This window comes from Abrus precatorius, unplaced genomic scaffold, assembly GCF_003935025.1.
Source record: "Abrus precatorius isolate BTA unplaced genomic scaffold, Abrus_2018 Scaffold9, whole genome shotgun sequence".
Lineage (NCBI taxonomy): Eukaryota > Viridiplantae > Streptophyta > Magnoliopsida > Fabales > Fabaceae > Abrus > Abrus precatorius.
In genome coordinates, this window is record NW_020874439.1 from 26,991,345 (window position 1) to 27,012,167 (window position 20,823).

The 20,823-nt window shown below is 31.2% G+C and overlaps 3 protein-coding genes and 1 pseudogene across 3 annotated transcripts; all 4 read right to left on the minus strand.

Moving 5' to 3' along the window:
- Positions 1–379: 379 nt before the first annotated feature.
- Positions 380–1,897, minus strand: LOC113851127 (probable leucine-rich repeat receptor-like protein kinase At1g35710). Its single transcript, XM_027481608.1, has 3 exons — positions 1,327–1,897; positions 836–1,252; positions 380–732 (listed from the first exon to the last, which is right to left on the minus strand). Exons 1-3 carry the CDS (start codon positions 1,895–1,897, stop codon positions 380–382), a joined length of 1,341 nt encoding a protein of 446 aa, XP_027337409.1.
- A 3,102-nt stretch (positions 1,898–4,999) lies between these two features.
- LOC113851129 (probable leucine-rich repeat receptor-like protein kinase At1g35710) lies at positions 5,000–8,186 on the minus strand. The gene is made up of 3 exons (XM_027481609.1): positions 7,793–8,186; positions 5,743–7,683; positions 5,000–5,358 (listed from the first exon to the last, which is right to left on the minus strand). The coding sequence occupies exons 1-3, from the start codon at positions 8,184–8,186 to the stop codon at positions 5,000–5,002; spliced, it is 2,694 nt and encodes an 897-aa protein (XP_027337410.1).
- A 5,808-nt stretch (positions 8,187–13,994) lies between these two features.
- LOC113851130 lies at positions 13,995–16,306 on the minus strand (annotated as a pseudogene).
- A 358-nt stretch (positions 16,307–16,664) lies between these two features.
- LOC113851131 (MDIS1-interacting receptor like kinase 2-like) lies at positions 16,665–19,044 on the minus strand. The gene is made up of 3 exons (XM_027481610.1): positions 18,894–19,044; positions 17,150–18,784; positions 16,665–17,023 (listed from the first exon to the last, which is right to left on the minus strand). Exons 1-3 carry the CDS (start codon positions 19,042–19,044, stop codon positions 16,665–16,667), a joined length of 2,145 nt encoding a protein of 714 aa, XP_027337411.1.
- Between the last annotated feature and the right edge of the window lie 1,779 nt (positions 19,045–20,823).

Below are 20,823 nucleotides of genomic sequence, written 5' to 3' on the forward strand. Positions count from 1 at the left end.
AAAAAAAGGAACAGAGATAATCAAAAGAGGCCTAGAAATTTTTATGTAAATCACAGAGTAGCATGCATTGATCTAACGTTTACTTATGAAACATTGATCATTACATCCTTAGGAAGCAAACTGTTATAACATGATGTCAAATTTAATGAAATTAGTGTAGAAAGTAAAAAATAAAAAATACACTAAAGAAATGACAAGTAATTATGGGAAAAAAATGTTGAACTAAGTTTTTCAATTTAAGAAAGAATGAGAGCTTAAAGTCTAAAATGATTAAAAAACAACTATTTATATTAGAACTAATCAGCCAATTACTCAACGAAAATAGATTAATTAACTAAGCTATTAATAGACTAACTTCTAATAATTACAACTATTCCATTTATTTTGGTCCTGTAACACATGAAGAAGATATATCTCGAGTCATGATGTGGTGGATTGAAATTTCAGATAAAGGCAAACATAGTGGCAATTTGGAACCGTGGAGTTCATGAACCACTTGTTGCATAGATGGTCTAGAGTTTGGTTTAGAATTCACACATGCCAATGCTAGCATTATCACAATAACTATATCTTTAGCAATTTTTGGATTTGAAGGAAGAGGAACACGTGAATCCACAAGATCTTTCAACAATTTGCTTTGAGTGGACAAGTTTGATATTAATGTTTCTAATGCCACCACTCCAAAACTATAAACATCACATTTTTCTGTCACAGTCAATGTGTAAGCAAGTTCTGTAATAGTAAGAAAAACAAGAAAGTTAGCTTATCAAAATACATAATGAAATCAATTCAGGGAAGTTATAAATAGATTTTCTTCTTTAAAAACATCCTTAACCTGGAGCAATATATCCATACGTGCCAACTACCAAAGTATTATTTGAAGAATCAGGATCAAGGAGTCTAGCTGTGCCAAAATCTGAGATAAAAGCCTCCAATTGTGAGTTCAACAAAATATTGCTACTTGTTACATCTCGATGAACAATTGGTGGGGTACAATCATGATGCATGTAGGACAAAGCATGTGCCATTCCTCTGATGATGTTTACCCTCTTACTCCAGTTCAACTCTGCAGCTTCCACATCATTGTTCAAGGCATAAAATAAGCTACCATTTTCCATGTATTGATAGACAAGAAACATGCATCGCTTGTGAAGGCAAAATCCATGAAGCTTTACAATGTTTCTATTTCGAATTTTGGTTAACATCTTGACCTCATTGCGAAAACTCTTGACCAAAAGTATACGGGATTGAACTAGTGAGTGAATTATGACCAAGTGACAATTGCTTTAACCCTTTTTAAGTTCCCTAGTTCTTTTGGTATGGAACCTTGAATTTGGTTAGAACGAAGGCCGAGATAGGTCAAATTCTCCAATTGATCAAAAGCAGAAGGGATAACACCACCAAGAGAATTGCATGAAAGATCAAGCTTCTCAAGTTGAGTGAGATTTAAGAGTTCTTTAGGTATCCTACCATGAATATGATTGTTAGAGAGGTCAAGATGAGTAAACTTTGTAAGTGTACCTATTTCCATAGGGATAGTTCCTGTGAGTTCCAGTGCATAGAGATCAAGACGAACTAAATTGGTGAATGCAGTTACATTCAAGTTCTTAATCTGCAGCAATTCTTCTGACTGAGGAATATTGAATGCCCATGCATCAATATTCGTAACACTTCCATCTTCATTGCATATGATACCATTCCAATCACAGTGATTTGAAATATTTAGATGATCATTGCACCAACCACTCTGGAGTAAAGCCTGAAGTTCCTGATTTATGGATGAGGAATTAGAAGGTGGCATGCTGGTAGCAATAACAGGTTGTAGGAACAAGACATAAGAGGAGCTACCAAAAATAAGTGCCATCACTAGCAAACTGCAACCAGAATTTAAAGCCATGCTTAATTCAAATTCTAATGGCTTTAGATACTTTTGATTTATGAATTTTGAAGTATTGATATTTTCAACTTAGTATTTATATGAGAAGGTTATGGATCCTGCAGGGAATAATATAATATTCCTTGTGACTGGTGAGGTTGTGACACTGACTATACGCTGCCGTTTCATGCAAGTTTTTACTTCATTAATGTTTATAATTGATAGGCCATGACCAAGCCTTGTTGCTTAATGTTCCTAAATCCTAACCGATCAATAATTGAAAGCTTAACTGCGTTACTATTTCACGCTAACTAAGTTAACACTTATGAGTTACTAATTCATCTAGAAAATTAAAGGTTTTTAGGCATATTTCCTTAAATTTAAATTATAAATTAATGCAATTAATTGAGAAATTCAATGAAATGTTGTAAGTGTTAAAAAAAATAGATGAATAAATTATATTCTGATAGCTGGTAGTTTAATTTTGAAGGAAGTTAAAAGAAATTGACACTTTAGACTTAAGGAGCTGAAGTTGTAAGACACTTTTGTGAGGACACAGATTCCTGATTGTGGAGACATGATGCTGACTAAGCATGTAAAAGCGAAATTTTTTTGAAAAGGGAGCTTGTCATCTTTTATCTTTCCTATTTTTAGAACATTCTGGAACACAGATTTCTAAGTTTTCATACAGTTTTACGTAGAATAGGATAACTAGGAAAATTTTCTTACATCTTGGTAGAAGGATTCTCATGGGAACTTGGATTTCCTTTCCATCTTCTCTGAATTTGTAATAGAACAGTAACTCTTTCATTTTATCATGTTACTGTATAAGCTTTTCTATGACTATGAATTCTATTTTTGTAATATATCTCAATTTTAATTCATTTTCTTTCATAATGTCTAGCTAAATTTTCTTGGGTTGAGTAAAGATGAACCTATACCTTTACCCTTTGCAATGAACCAACATTGGATATAGCTCAAGACACCTTTTTTTCTCTAACATATTAATTCTGAACTTAATGCTTCACTGTTCTACGTGAATGAGGTTGATGAAAAGAGGTTTATTGCTGGAAAGTAGTAAGCTTTCTTGGATAGGGATTAATTTGCTTATTATGAATTATCTAGGAATATAAATTTATGATGATGTGGTCAACAAGTTTAATTCTTAATGCTGAATGTTTTTAGTTGTATCTAAAGAATTAGGACACTAATTTCATTTTAGAACCAATTACCAAAGAATTGGAGTTGGGTATTTTAGAAAATCTGATCATTAAAGAAGCTGTTTTGAGTTATAAATATATTTGTATGCAAAGGGAAAGTGATAAGGGATTTCAAACTCAACCTGTTTTTTAATTATGTTTAGACCCACTTCCATTAATTAAGATATTTAAATTCTGCAATTATTCTAAATTTACTTTCCGCAGTTATTTTGTTTATTGCTCCAAGTTTAATTCTGCACTTTAATTTCATTTTTACAGTTCTGCACTTGTTTAATTTTCGTGCTGTTTATACACTGTTGTTTTGGTGACCCAAATAGTGTCATTCTTGTGGGTTGGTATTTAACATTAATCCCAGAGGACGATAATATATTTTTGTTACTTCAACGATTTGGTGCACTTATCAAAAAGTTATCAAATATCTTGGGATATAGATTTCGCAAGACTTTCAAGATTAAGTGCATGTTTGGTTCAGTTTTATTCAAAGAAAAAATATTTATTTTTATTAACTTTCGATGAGAAAATTTAAAAAATAAGCGATTATTTCTCAGAAATAGCCTGCTGCCAAACATGCAGTTGGATCAAGATTCTGCTGAAGGCAAGAAGTCCACAAGTTCAATGTTGTATGCAGATCCACTTGAAACATTTAAATGGGACCTGCTGTCTGCTGACACTTCTTGGAAGCATTTATGCTTTCTATGGTTGATTCTGAATACTAAGAGTTGATTTTGAAGATAGAAATTTGTAATTAAGACAAAAATTACTATATAGTCAACAAGTTTGAGTAAATTAAGCTATAAGAAAATATTTTCTTTTGATAAATTTGCACATAAACAAGGTTGCATCTAAACGAGATAATTAAAAATTTTAAAGAATTTAAATTACATCATTTGAGTTTTTTATTTTAAAATATTTTGTTTAAATAAAATAATTAAATTTTTTATTTTAAATATTTTTGTTTGAATAGAGTAATTAAATTACTTACATTCTTAAAGAATAATTATAAACAAAATTAATTAAAAATATAATATTTAAATTATGAACTTAATCATAATTAAATAAAAGCTTGAATAGAACATATAATAAATAGAAAAACAATTTCACATTCTCACTCTTTTACTAAGATTTAGAATTCTTTATTTTTAATCTATTAAAAATTTCACTAAAATTCTTAAAATTTTAAAATTTTTTAAATTAGATATTGAAACAATAAATTTTAACTTAAAAAATTATAATTTTTTTTAAAAATAAATTACTCAATTAAGATATTTTATTTAAATATATTCTAAATTTACCAATAATATCTCGTCAAGAAAAGAAAATAGTAGCTTTAAAGGTATCGACCATGTGAACTGAACTTCATTTAAATTAAAGAGTAGTGTATTATTGTTTTTAAGATAATAAAAAATGAGAATCATGTTATTAATTTAAATTTATATTTATAAAATTTTTTATTTAAATTAAAAGTGCTAAAATTTTACTTTTTTATTATAGATATTTTTTTTTTACTTTTTAATTATTTTAATTATTTTTATTTGATAAGTTCACATTTGTTACCATAGTTTAAGGATGTGTTTATTCAAACTTTTTAAAGACATTAGATAAAAGTCGGCACGATGAGTGTATTTTCTTTATACAATGGAAAATTAGAAGAAAAGAAAAAAATAGAGAGCAAATCTAACTAATAAAAACTATACCAAAGTCATCGCATAGCAAATGTGTACGAACCTCCACAGTAGAAGAGCTCCGATTCTTAGCCAAAGCGAGTTAACAAAGCAAGCTTTCCTACGAATTTAAAGGACAACAACAATCATACATTTCCTACTTACCCTTAAAAAGAAAAATAACCATTTCCTTAGGTTTTGCCAACTAGATTTCATTCTTGACATTTGTTATAGGAAGCATGTCATATTTCTTGAAACATTAAGAGATGGATTGAAATCTCATACAAAGGCAAAGGCAGTGACAATTTGGAACAAGAGAGTTTCCTAGCCACTTGTTGCATTGATGGTCTGAACTTTGGTTTGGAACACAAACATGCTAATGCTATTGTTCCCACAAGTACAATATCTTGAGCATCTTTTTGACTGGAAGGAAGGGGAAGACGTGAATCCAAGAGATCCTTCAACAGGAAGTTTTGATTAGATAGGTTTGATAAAGATGAGAGTAGCTGTCCTGGATGCCTTCCCATTAATGTTTCCAAAGCCACAACTCCAAAACTGTAAACATCACATTTTTCTGTCACCTTCAATGTGTATGCAAGCTCTGTAACAGATTAAAAAATAAATCAAAGTTAAGACAACTTCTCAACTAAATCATTCCATCAACTAAAGTTAGTCAAAAATAGTTAGAAATAGCAAAAAAAATGAAGGTGTTTTTCTAAAGCTTTTTCCATCATCCTTGGAACATGGTGTTTCTCTTCTCACCTCAGCAATGAGAACTGAGGAGGATGAGACACTGTTGGTGTGAAATGCATTAGTGTTAGTGTCAGAAGTAGAGAGAGAGAGATAGAGAGAGCGAGAGAGAGGAGGGCTGGTAAAGAATAGGGTCATAGACTAATATAATATAATGTTAAATTGATTAATTTTTACTTTATTTTTGGTGAAGTTCATGGGAGACAAGAGCGTATCAAGGAGAAGTGTACTTAACCTGGGGCAACATAGCCATAAGTGCCGACTACTAAGGTTTGATTGGAGGAATGAGGATCAAGGAGTCTAGCAGTGCCAAAGTCTGAAACAAAAGCCTCCAATTGTGAGTTCAATAAAACATTGCTAGTTGTTACATCACGATGAACAATTGGTGGGGTACAATCATGATGCATGTAGGACAAAGCATGTGCCATTCCTTTAATGATATTCACCCTCATACTCCAATTCAACTCCTCAGCTTCCACATCGTTGTTCAAGACATAAAATAAGCTACCTCTTTCCATGTATTGGTAGACAAGAAACATGCTACGATTGTGAAGGCAATATCCATGAAGCTTCACAATGTTTTTGTGGCGTATTCCAGTTAACATCTTGACCTCATTGCGAAAACTCTTGTCAAAAGCTGGATTTTGGGATTCCATTTGGTGAAGTTTCTTCAATGCAACAATGTTACCGCTAGGCAATTGTGCTTTATAGACACTACCATATGCACCTGTTCCAATGCAGTACTTGAGGTGAAAGTCCTCAGTTGCTTCAATGATGTCTTCAAATGCAATTTTACCGTCATAGTTCCATATAGAAAAGAAGTCTCCATTCTTTGTTGATCTTCCTTCAAATTTGGCCTCATTCTTACACTTTAGGAAATATAATGTTGCAAGTACAGAAAGAATGATGCAAGTGATAGGAAGAGCAATTACAATGATAGTTTTTACTTTACTAGTTGTTGTACTATTTACTTTACTAGTTGTTGTACTAGTTTGAGAATTGGTTTGGTAGACATAATGACAAGCTGTGTAATTTGGTGGGTAGTAAGTGATAAGTGCATTTTTTGGGAAAGAACAAAAGTCTGGTAATTGAGACTGTGAGTCAAGGTTTTCTGAGAAGTCAAAAAAATTATATGAAAGATTTATATATCCTAAATTAGCAAGCTCCTTATGTAACTTACTAGTGAGATTATTATAACTAAGATCCAACCTATCCACCGTAGAATTTATTCCAAAAACAGGTGGAACCGGGCCGCTGAAAAAATTATGACTAAGGTTAAGGTCAATGACCCAACCAATTTGGGAAGTGATGCTTCCATTTAACAAGTTACAGCTTAAATCCACTGTTGCAAGTGGATAATTCAGGATAGGAGATGGGATAGAGCCGGTGAGGTGATTGTGGGAAAGATTTAAGTGTTGTAAAAGTGTCAAGTTCACTACTTCTATTGGTATGGGACCTTCAAATTGGTTTGAATCAAGGTAGAGATAGGTTAAATTCTTCAATTGACCCAACGTGGAAGGGACTGAACCGGAAAGTGAATTATGTGAGAGATATAATACTTTCAATTGTGTCAGATTCCCCAGTTCCATTGCAATAGGACCTTGAAATTGGTTTGAATCAAGACAGAGATAGATTAAATTCTTCAATTGACCCAACGTGGAAGGGATTGAACCGGAAAGAGAATTATGTGAGAGATCTAATTCTTGCAATTGTGTCAGATTCCCCAGTTCCATTGGAATAGGACCTTCAAATTGGTTTGAAGGAAGGTACAGATAGGTTAAATTCTTCCATTGACCCAGCATGGAAGGGATTGAACCGGAAAGTGAATTATGTGAGAGATCTAATATTTCCAATTGTGTCAGATTCCCTAGTTCCGTTGGAATAGGACCTTGAAATTGGTTTGAATCAAGATGGAGAGAGATTAAATTCTTCAATTGAGCCAATGTAGAAGGAATTGAACCGGAAAGTGAATTATGTGAGAGACCTAAACCTGTCAATATTGTCAGATTCCCCAGTTCCATTGGAATAGGACCTTGAAATTGGTTTGAATGAAGATAGAGATATATTAAATTCTTCAATTGAGCCAACGTAGAAGGGATTGAACCGGACAGGGAATTGTTATAGAGAAACAATTCCTTCAAACGTGTGAAATTGGCAAGTTGGAGGGGTATAGGACCTGCAATGTGGTGGAAAAAGGAAGGAAGAGAGGTATGTATGAGATTGTGCAACCAATTGAATGTAAAAGAGATAACTCAACACCACTAAACATTAAGCCTAGAGCTTACCACGAAGGTGATTGTTGGACAGGTCAAGAACTTCAAGCATTGTACGTGTGGTTATTTCTTTGGGGATGCTTCCTCTAAGTCCCATTCCGCTAATGTCTAGATGCACTAATTTGGGGAAGGCAGTGAAGTTCAACTTCCCAATCTCCAGCATTTCTTCTGATAACGGATACGCATTATTTAATTCCCATCCGGAAATAGAACTAATGCTTCCATCTTCATTGCATGTGATGCCCACCCATTCACAATGGTTTGAGATATTCGCGTAATGACTCCACCAACCCGTTTGGAGCAGAGCGTGTTTTTCTTTATTTATATTGGAAAGTGCGGTGCAAGTGGGCATTAGCATGATCATGAGCATGGCAGAGAAAAGTGTCACTGCCACTGAACTGCCCATAGTTATGGATTTAGATTCAATTAAGCAGTGGCTATGGCTAATCATAGAATATAGATATTGGCACTGGGTGTGGGACTTGCCATATATAACAATACAAGTTAAAGTGCAAAATGTGTTCCCAATTTCCTATCAACTTCTTCATTTGGAAGAAAGTGCATTGCAGTGACTTGTGTGTTAGAACCGTGGAATGTCTTTCGGAAAGTACTATGATGGGTTGACTCTTGACTTTGTCCGATATGCTAAGTTATTTGCTATGCTTCTGCTGCATAGTCTTAATTCATTGCATTGCTTTCCATTCATTTCTCATATTTGATCAAATTTGTTGAGTCTCAGATTCATCCACTTCCTTATGGGAACAACTACCATTCTCTGTCATAGGGATTAAGCTAACAGATATTATTTAATTTGAAAAGCTTAATTGTATTCATATCAATATTATTACATAAATTATTTATATAAATTATACTTTAAATTTATTAATATATTGTTATAATTTGTTTTGTACCAGGATTAAAATAAAACCAAATAAGCAATGAGTAAATACTTATTTTAGTCCTTAAAATTATAAATGTTAATCAATTTATTCTTTAATTTTATAAAAATTTCATGCTTATAATTTGAAGGATAAAAATAGATATTTAATTCAAAACTATGTGTGAGATAAAGGTAGGAGTTATTTTAAAAATATTTTTTTATTTAAAGATTTATTTACAAACCTTTCATTACACGAGAATTAAATAAAAAAAATTTATATGGAGACTAAAGAAATATTTCAGTTATAATTTAATTAATTTTTTTTGAAAAAAGTGATTGTATTTAAAAAAAGAACATTAAACAATAAAATGAAAACTTTGAAAGAGAGAAAAAATAGAATGAAGATACTATATTAAATGCAAAGATATTATAAAATATAAACTCAATGAGAGTTTAAGGAATATAAAAGTGAATTGAAATGTTTAAGTAAACTTAAAAAATGAATATGAATTTAAGTTAACTAGTAAGTGGCATGTTGAAAAATGATTTTCTCACACTATTGTAAGTTTATAAATTTTTACATTTAATTTAAGTCTTTCATTTAACTTACATCTAGCGGTGAGTGAAGTAATAAATTATAACATATTAGATAATTTAAGTATTTCATTTAACTTACATCTAACAAGTTATAATTTATTTTTATAATATCTTTGCATTTAATATAATATCATGATTCTATTCTTTCTCTCTTTCAAAGTTTTCATTTTTATTGTTTAATGTTATGTTTTTTTAGTACAATCACTTTTTTCAAATAAATAAATTAAATTATGACTGAAATACTTCTTTAGTCTTCTTATAATTTTTTTTATTTAGTTCTTGTGTAATGAAAGGATTGTAAATAAATCTTTAAATAAAAAATATTTTTAAAATAGCCCCTTACGTTATCTCACTAATTATACACGTTTTTGAAGTTAATACCTATTTTTATTCTTCAAATTATAAACATCAACCACTTTAAAAGTGAGATTTTTATAAAATTTAAAACTAAATTGATTAACACTTATAATTCAAATTGATTAAGCTTTTCAAATTAAAAAATATCTGTTAGCTTAATCCCTATGACAGAGAATGGTAGTTGTCCCAATGAGGAAGTGGATCAATCTGAGTCTCAACAAATTTGATCAAATATGAGGAATGAATGGAAAGCAATGCAGTGAATTAAGACTATGCAGAAGCATAGCAAATAACTTAGCAAATCGGTCAAAGTCAAGATTCAACCCAACATAGCACTTTCCAAAAGACATTCCACGGTTCTCACACACCCTATACCTTTATTCAATTTTCAATTCTTAATTAGAAGAGCGTAGAATGAACAATGAAAAACTTTGAAGGAAACGACAATATGGATATGAATCACATTCAGCCACACAACTCACTGCATTGCACTTTCTTCCAAATGAAGGAAGAAGTTGATAGGAAATTGGGAACACATTTTGCACATGAACGTCTACTGTTATATATGGCACTGTTGCTTATATTCTATGATTAGCCATAGCCACTGCTTAATTGAATCTAAATCGATAACTATGGGCAGTTTAGTGGCAGTGACACTTTTCTCTGCCATGCTCATGATCATGCTAATGCCCACTTGCATGGCACTTTCCAATATAAATAAAGAAAAACAGGCTTTGCCTCAAACGGGTTGGTGGAATCATCACCCAAATGTCTCTGACCATTGTCATTGAGAGGGTATCACATGCAATGAATCGGAGCTCTTCTAATGTAGAGGTTCGTACACATTTGCTATGCGATGACTATGGTTTAGTTTTTATTAGTTAGCTTTGCTCTCTATTTTTTTCTTCTTCTAATTTTCCATTGTATAAAGAAAATACACTCATCGTGCATACTTTTATCTAGTGTCTTTAAAAAGTTTATCAATACACATCCTTAAACCATGGTAACAAATGTGAACTTACCAAATTAAAAAAAATTAAATAATAAAAAAGTAAAAAAAATGTATAATAAAAAAGTAAAATTTTAGCTCCGTTAATTTAAATAAAATTTTTTATAAATATAAATTTAAATTAATAACATGATTCTTATTTTTTATTATTTTAAATTTTTTTTAACACACTACTCTTTAGTTTAGATGAGGTTTAGTTCATATGGTCGATGCCTTCAAAGCTATTATTTTCTTTTCTTAACGGAATATTATTGGTAAACTTAGAATGTATTTAAATAAGATATCTTAATTGAGTAATTTATTTTTAAAATAATTTAATTTTGTAAGTTAAAATTTATTGTTTCAATATTTAATTTAAAATTTTTTAAAATTTTAATAATTTTAGTGAAATTTTTAATAGATTAAAAATAAAGAATTCTAAATCCTAATAAAAGAGTGATAATGTGAAATTGCTTTTTCTATTTATTATTTGTTCTATTCAAGCTTTTTATTTACTTATGATGAAGTTAATAATTTAAATATTATATTTTTAATTAATTTTGTTTATAATTATAATTATTTTTTAAGAATGTAAGTAATTTAATTACTCTATCCAAACAAAAATATTTAAAATAAAAAATTTAATTATTTTATTTAAATAAAATATTTCAAAATATTAAAGTTTAAATGATGTAATTTAAATTCTTTAAAATTTTTAATTATCCCGTTTAAATGCAACCTTGTTTATGTACAAATTTATCAAAAGAAAATAATTTCTTATAGCTTAATTTACTCAAATTTGTGTAGACAATATGATAATTTTTCTCTTAATTACAAATTTCTATCTTCAAAATCAACTCTTAGTATTCAGAATCAACCATGTTTACATAATTTTTCATTTGTATTTTGAGTTGAGACTTTATATTTTAAGTAAATGACTTATTATATTTTATGTTTATGGGCTGAATTGTAAATAATTATTTAGTCTTTTTAAAATTTTATGTTTTATTATGCTTAGTGAATTTAGTTATATTGGTTATTGAAGCCTTTTAAAATTTTTATCAAAATTATTGTTATTGGCTTGGTCATATTGTTTACTGTAGCTTTGTATGGTTTCACTTTTGATCCTAAATACTCGGTTGAAAGTTTCTTAAAGAGACAATTTTAATTTTGAATAAAAATTAATAATTATATCTTTGAAGAACTTATTACTAGAATCTTACAAATTTTTTTTTGCATTTTTGTGATGATTTTACATTGAACTTATTATTCTTTGTTTTCTGTTATGTTGAATTTGTGACACTTCATTTTTTTTTTCATCTTTTTGATCTTTTTTACATTTTTAATTTTGTTCAAATTATTTCACTATTATATCTCATGATTTACGTCATCTTATTTTGGTAACATAAAATATGAAATTTTTGAGAATAAGATAAGTTTTTATTATAACACAACGTTATTTCTTAACTTAGTTGAATTGATCAAAAGAAATATTTCCATCAATTTCACGTTATATTATATGAGTTAAGTTAAATGTTATATAGATAAATGAAAAAGAGAAAAATTAATAATAGATGGACTAAAAAAATAAAATAAATTTTGAGAAACTTATTTAAAATAAATTAAAAATAAAAAATCAAATGAAAAAAATGGTGAATTTTAAGAAAAATCAAAACTTTATTTAAGCCAACATTTACCTTACAATTATTAACATTGTACTGTCAACACAATTCAATAAGTAGAATTCATCCTCATGTTCCCTTCCTATAAGTTACAATATGAGTAGTGAAATTGAATTAGTGTACGATTTATCATCATTAATGGAATGAAATTTATTTATTATCGTTAATTAGTGTTTAGACTTTCAATGCTATTATTTACAACTATTAGAATAAGTTTTAGACAAAGGTAAATTATGTAGTACTCTTAAAATTTTTTAAAGTATTATACATGAAAAATTCTAACCCGTAATATTTAAGTATGTGTTTAAATAATAAATTTATTTAATAATAAGTTATTATATTTGAATAAGTTTAAAAGCAGTTAAGTTTTTAAATAAGATTGGATGTAATAAAAAATAAACAAACTAAAATTTAAAAATAAAATAATATTATATTAATATATTTTTCATATTTTTAATTCTGTTATTATTAATATTTAATTATTATATTATTTTAAATTTATTTTTATTTATAATAAATAGAAATTATATTTTATTTGAAACTAAAAATATTTTTATATGTGTTTAAATAATAAATTATTATATTTGCTACATTTAAACAAACTGGAGAGCGCATAAATATTTGAACAGAAAAAGGATACAATTAAAATAAATAAATTAAAATTTTAAAATAAAAATAATAATACTATATTAATATATTTTTTAATTTTATTATTATTAATATTTAATTATTTTATTAATATATTATATTATAATTTTATATTTATAATAAATAAAAATTATTTAAATATAAATTATATTTCATTCAAAGTTAAATATTTATAAAAAATAATAAAAAATAAAATAAAAATTTAATATACAATGTCAATAATAATAATAATAAGACTATGTAACAAATAATATAAATAATATAATTTTAAATAAATTATACATAATAATATTTTTTAACTTATTATATATTTTATTTTTATTAGTATAAAATTTTTAGATACAATAACCATAAAAATGTTTTAGGATACCACAGCACACTTTAGATAAATTCCATTAAAACATGGCTAGGGGAAGCGACGAGGAGTTGAATTAGTGGGAGAGTTCGGCTTTGTTATATAAGGAAAAATGAAAAAAAATTTAACACTTCTGTCACTGATGATTGATGGAGTGAAATAAAATAAAAAACAGAAAATATTATACAGATTATAAACTGTTTGGTATTGTCAAGTAAATAAACCATCGATCAGTTATTTCAATTTTAAATATAAACAAAATAGCAAAAGGTTTCTATCACTATAACACGTATGATTTGATATATTTGCAACTTTCAATTACAGTAGTGAAGGCCAATTAAAGAGCTTATACAAAAAGAGGAACATAGATAAATCAAAATCACAGAGTAGCATGCATTGATCTAATGTTTACTTATGAAACATTGATCATTACATCCTTAGGAAGCAAACTGTTATAACATGATGTCAAATTTAATGAAATTAGTGTAGAAGGTTAAAAATAAAAAATACACGAAAGAAATGACAAGTAATTTTGGAAAAAAAATGTTGAACTTAGTTTTTCAATTTAAGAAAGAATGAGAGCTTAAAGTCTAAAATAATAAAAAAAAACTATTTATAGTAGAACTAATCAGCCTAATTACTCAACGAAATTGATTAATTAACTAAGCTATTAATAGACTAACTTATAATAATTACAACTATTCCATTTATTTTAGTCCGGTAACACATAAAGAAGGTATATCTCGAGTCAAGATGTGGTGGATTGAAATTTCAGATAAAGGCAAACATAGTGGCAATTTGGAACCGTGGAGTTCATGAACCACTTGTTGCATAGATGGTCTAGAGTTTGGTTTAGAATTCACACATGCCAATGCTAGCATTATCACAATAACTATATCTTTAGCAATTTTTGGATTTGAAGGAAGCGGAACACGTGAATCCACAAGATCTTTCAACAATTTGCTTTGAGTGGACAAGTTTGATATTAATGTTTCTAATGCCACCACTCCAAAACTATAAACATCACATTTTTCTGTCACAGTCAATGTGTAAGCAAGTTCTGTAATAGTAAGAAAAACAAGAAAGTTAGCTTATCAAAATACATAATGAAATCAATTCAGGGAAGTTATAAATAGATTTTCTTCTTTAAAAACATCCTTAACCTGGAGCAATATATCCATACGTGCCAACTACCAAAGTATTATTTGAAGAATCAGGATCAAGGAGTCTAGCTGTGCCAAAATCTGAGACAAAAGCCTCCAATTGTGAGTTCAACAAAATATTGCTACTTGTTACATCTCGATGAACAATTGGTGGGGTACAATCATGATGCATGTAGGACAAAGCATGTGCCATTCCTCTGATGATGTTTACCCTCTTACTCCAGTTCAACTCTGCAGCTTCCACATCATTGTTCAAGGCATAAAATAAGCTACCATTTTCCATGTATTGATAGACAAGAAACATGCATCGCTTGTGAAGGCAAAACCCATGAAGCTTTACAACGTTTCTATGACGAATTTTGGTTAACATCTTGACCTCATTGCGAAAACTCTTGTCAAATGATGGATTTTAAGATTCCTTTTGGTGAAGTTTTTTCAATGCAACAATGTTGCCGCTTGGCAATTGTGCCTTGTAGACACTACCATATGTCCCAGTTCCAATGCAATATTTGATATTGAAATCCTCAGTTGCTTCAATGATGTCTTCAAATGCAATTTTACCATCGTAGTTCCATATAGAAAACAAGTCTCCATTCTTTGATGTTGTTTGTACACATTTGGCTTTAGACACACGTCTAGTGAAATATAATGTTGCAAAAAGTACAAAAAGAATGAAACAAACGATTGGAAGCGCAATTGCAACTAAAGACTTAGCTTTATTAGTTTGATGATTGGTTTGGTGGACAGAATGGCAGGATCTGAAATCTGGTTTGCTATAACTGATTAATGATTTCTCTGAGAAAGAACAATAGTCTGGTAATTGTGACTTTGAGTCAAGGTTTTGTGAAAAATCAAATGATTTGAATGAGAGGTTTATATATGCTAAAGTAGCAAGTTCCTTGTGTAGTTTACCTGTGAAATTATTATAACTGAGATCCAAGCTATATAAAATGGAACTCATTCCCAAAACTGATGGAACCTCACCACTGAGAAAATTATGGCTAAGGTTAAGGTTAGTAACACAAGCAATTTGCGAAGTGATGCTTCCATTTAACAAGTTGTTGCTTAAATCCACTGTTGCAAAAGAGGGACAGTTCAAGAGAGGAGATGGAATAGACCCTCTAAGGCAGTTATGGGAAAGATCAAGGTTCCAAATACTAACAGCTTGCACAATCTCTGATGGTATTGAACCCGAAAGAGAGTTATTTGAAAGATTTAAGACCCCTAAACGTGTTAGATTTCCTAGTTCTATTGGTATGCAACCTTCAAGTTGGTTAGAACCAAGGAAGAGATAGACCAAATTCTTCAATTGACCAAAAGTATATGGGATTGAACTAGTGAGTGAATTATGACCAAGTGACAATTGCTTTAACCCTTTTAAGTTCCCTAGTTCTTTTGGTATGAAACCTTGAATTTGGTTACTCCAATTGATCAAAAGCAGAAGGGATAACACCACCAAGAGAATTGCATGAAAGATCAAGCTTCTCAAGTTGAGTGAGATTTAAGAGTTCTTTAGGTATCCTACCATGAAGATGATTGTTAGAGAGGTCAAGATGAGTAAGCTTTGTAAGTGTACCTATTTCCACAGGGATACTTCCCGTGAGTTCCAGTGCATAGAGATCAAGACGAACTAAATTGGTGAATGCAGTTACATTCAAGTTCATAATCTGCAGCAATTCTTCTGACTGAGGAATATTGAATGCCCATGCATCAATATTCGTAACAATTCCATCATCATTGCATATGATACCATTCCAATCAGAGTGATTTGAAATATTTAGATGATCATTGCACCAACCACTCTGGAGTAAAGCCTGAAGTTCCTGATTTATGGATGAGGAATTAGAAGCTGCCATGCTGGTAGCAATAACAGGAGGAGCTACCAAAAATAAAAACTTCTTGAAGACGCTAGATAGAAGCCGGCACGATGGGTCTATTTTTTTTATACAATGGAAAATTAGAAAAAAAAAATAGAGAAAAAAGCTAACTAATAAAAACTAAACCAAAGTCATCGCATAGCAAATGTGTACGAACCTCTACAGTATAGAAGACCTCCGATTCAAAGCCAAAGCGAGTCAACAAAGCAAGCTTTCCTACGAATTTAAAGGACAACAACAATCATACATTTCCTACTTACCCTTAAAAAGAAAAATAACCATTTCCTTAGGTTTTGCCAACTAAATTTCATTCTTGACACTTGTTATAGGAAGCATGTCATATTTCTTGAGACATTAAGAGATGGATTGAAATCTCATACAAAGGCAAAGGCAGTGACAATTTGTAACAAGAGAGTTTCCTAGCCACTTGTTGCATTGATGGTCTGAACTTTGGTTTGGAACACAAACATGCTAATGCTATTGTTCCCACAAGTACAATATCTTGAGCATCTTTTTGACTGGAAGGAAGGGGAAGACGTGAATCCAAGAGGTCCTTCAACAAGAAGTTTTGATTAGATGGGTTTGATAAAGATGAGAGCAGCTCTCTTGGATGCCTTCCCATTAATGTTTCCAAAGCCACGACTCCAAAACTGTAAACATCACATTTTTCTGTCACCTTCAATGTGTATGCAAGCTCTGTAAAAGATTAAAAAAAAAAAAAAAATCAAAGTTAAGACAACTTCTCAACTAAATCACTCCATCAATTAAAGTTAGTCAAAAACAGTGGTTTTTTTTTTTTTTTAACGGAAAAGTGTACTTAACCTGGGGCAACATAGCCATAAGTGCCGACTACTAAGGTTTGATTGGAGGAATGAGGATCAAGGAGTCTAGCAGTGCCAAAGTCTGAAACAAAAGCCTCCAATTGTGAGTTCAACAAAACATTGCTAGTTGTTACATCTCGATGAATAATTGGTGGGGTACAATCATGATGCATGTAGGACAAAGCATGTGCCATTCCTTTAATGATATTCACCCTCATACTCCAATTCAACTCCTCAGCTTCCACATCGTTGTTCAAGACATAAAATAAGCTACCTCTTTCCATGTATTGATAGACAAGAAACATGCTACGATTGTGAAGGCAATACCCATGAAGCTTTACAATGTTTTTGTGGCAGATTTCTGTTAACATCTTGACCTCATTGCGAAAACTCTTGTCAAAAGTTGGATTTTGAGATTCCATTTGGTGAAGTTTCTTCAATGCAACAATGTTACCGCTAGGCAATTGTGCTCTATAGACGCTACCATATGCACCAGTTCCAATGCAGTACTTGAGGTGAAAGTCCTCTGTTGCTTCAATGATGTCTTCAAATGCAATTTTACCATCATAGTTCCATATAGAAAATAAGTCTCCATTGTTTGTTGATCTTTCTTCAGGTTTGTTCTTTAACATCAACCTTGCAAAATAAAATACTGAAAGTAATACAAAAAGAATGAAGCAGATGGTGGGGAGAAAAATTAACAGGAGGAGTTTGTTTTTGCTTGCAAGAGGATTGGTTTGGTGGAAAAAATTGCGGTGGTGAACAAAATGGCATGATGTGAAGTTTGGCATGTGGTAACTAATTATTGAGTCTTTCTTAAAAGAACAGTAATCTGGTAACCGTGAGTTGCTGTCAAGGTCTTGTGAGAAGTCAAAAGAATTGTATGACAAATTTATGTAAGATAGAGCAGCAAGTTCTTTGGGCAATTTGCCTGTGAGATTGTTATAACTAAGATCCAAACTATTTAACGCAGAGTCTATTTCTGGAAGAAATGGAATCTCACCATTCAAAAAATTATGGCTAAGCTGAAGGTGATAAACACAGTGGATTTGGGAAGAGATGGTTCCATATAGCAAGTTATAGCTTAAATCCACATTTTGGATATAGGGACACTTTAGGATTGAAGATGGGATAAACCCTATGAGGTTGTTGTGGGAAAGGTCTACATCTGAAAGACCGATGGGCATCTCCGATGGTATCAACCCAGTAAGAGAATTATGTGATAGATTTAAGATATTTAGATACGCCAAATTGCCTAGTTCTATTGGAATACGACCTTCAAATTTATTTGAACCAAGGTCAAAATAGGATAAATTCTTCAATTGACCCAACGTGGAAGGGATTGAACCGGAAAGTGAATTATGAGAGAGATCTAATTTTTTTAATTGTGTCAGATTCCCCAGTTCCATTGGAATAGGACCTTCAAATTGGTTTGAACCAAGGTAGAGATAGGTTAAATTCTTCAATTGACCCAACGTGGAAGGAATTGAACCGGAAAGTGAATTATGTGAGAGATATAATCCGGTCAATAGTGTTAGATTCCCCAGTTCCATTGGAATAGGACCTTGAAATTGGTTTGAATCAAGGTAGAGATAGATTAAATTCTTCAATTGACCCAATGTGGAAGGGATTGAACCTGCAATGTGGTGGAAAAAGAAAGGAAGAGATGTATGTATGAGATTGTGCAACCAATTGAATGTAAAAGAGATAACTCAACACCACTAAACGTTAATCCTAGAGCTTACCACTTAGGCGATTGTTGGACAGGTCAAGAAATACAAGCTTTGTAAGTCTGCTTATTTCTGTAGGGATGCTTCCTCTAAGTCCCATTCCGTATAGATGTAGAGTCACTAAATTCGTGAAGGCAGTGACGTTCAACTTCCCAATCTCCAGCATTTCTTCTGATAACGGATAGTCATTATTTAATTCCCATCCGGAAATATAAACAACACTTCCATCTTCATTGCATGTGATGCCCACCCATTCACAATGGTTTGAGATATTCGCGTAATGACTCCACCAACCCGTTTGGAGCAGAGCGTGTTTTTCTTTATTTATATTGGAAAGTGCGGTGCAAGTGGGCATTAGCATGATCATGAGCATGGCAGAGAAAAGTGTCACTGCCACTGAACTGACCATAGTTATGGATTTAGATTCAATTAAGCAGTGGCTATGGCTAATCATAGAATATAAGTAACATTGCCATATATAACAATTGTTTACGGCGAAAAATGACAATTTGTAAACAAATAATCCAAAGATCTGGGGACTGGATTTAGGTCCTCTTTGGGTTCTTTTAAGTGTGTTGTTAACGTGATGCTCAAATAAACGGCGAAAAAGAGTATTAAGCAAAAATAGGGAATAGTAATTGTACAGAATTGAATAACTAACGTAGAAGTTGGTTATAGAAGAGTATAAAATAGGAAATGAATTGCAGAAACAGGAACAAAAGCAATTTAAACAAAGCAACTTGAATTGAAATGCAGGAATGGAAATGTGCAGGAATTTAAAGGTGCGTGAATGTAAACGTACGACTCCTCACAACGGCGAACAGCGGCCACCGTAGGTCTCCTTGTAGCTGGTGTCTGGCGCGGTGCAGGGTTTCAGCGTCTCAGAATGTTTAGGTGCGGTGTCTGGGTGCAAAAAGTCGTCCTCTCTAAAATAATGCTTTGTAGTATTTATAGACATGAAGATCACCATCGTTTTCCTCCTTTTGCGGGCACTTCCTAGTAACTGCCTTCAACTGTTGATGCTCACTATCCACGATTGCTTGTGATCGTGCTGTTTGTTGGGGCTGTAACCGCTATCGCCCATGATCTCCTTTGCGTAGTGGTGAATGTTGATAACTACTGGTAACTGCTTTTGAATTTTTCAATACTCCTATCTTTCGAGTATTTCTGAGAGAAACTTAGAAAACTCTTTTAATGTTATGGCCTTGGAATAGTTTCTTTTTGGCTTCTCTTTTCGAGCCATTCTGGAGTTTTGAGAGTCTGTCTGGGTCTTGTGGACTTAGAACATTTTCTTTGCTCATTTCTGTTTTTCGAGCAATTTTGGAGGGACTCTTGAGCTCGCCCAGATTTGTGGACTTAGAATATTTTCTGACCACTTCTTGTTTTTCGAGCAATTCTGGAGGAAATCTGGAACTCAGCCAAGTTTGTGGACTTAGAATATTTTCTTACCACTTCCTGCTTTTCGAGCAGTTTTGGGTGTCAGGTACTTGGAAACTCATGAAATATTCCTCGAAAAGCCATCAATTTTTTGTGGACTTAGAATATTTTCCTGTTAGTCCTGTTTTTCGAGCAGCTTTGGGTGTCAGGACTTAAAAACTCCTCGAAAAACTATCAGTTTTGTGGACTTGGAATATTTTCTTGCCAGTTCTATTTTTGGAGTAGTTTTTGGTGTTAGTGACTTAAAAACTCCTCAAAACTTCTCGAAAAAGCCTTTAGTTTTGTGGTCTTAGGAAATGTGTTCCTTTTAATTAAAACCAAAGATCTTCCAATATTCTCTTATGTTCAGGTTTATCTTTGGCTCCTTCTTGACCCTCAAAACTTCTTGAAATGTAGTTTCCTTTTTAACTTAGAAAATTTTCCTTATCCCAAACAGATGCCCCCCAAAATATTAATATCTCAAGTAGATGAGATTTTAATATTTTTTTAATTTAATTGGAAAATTTTC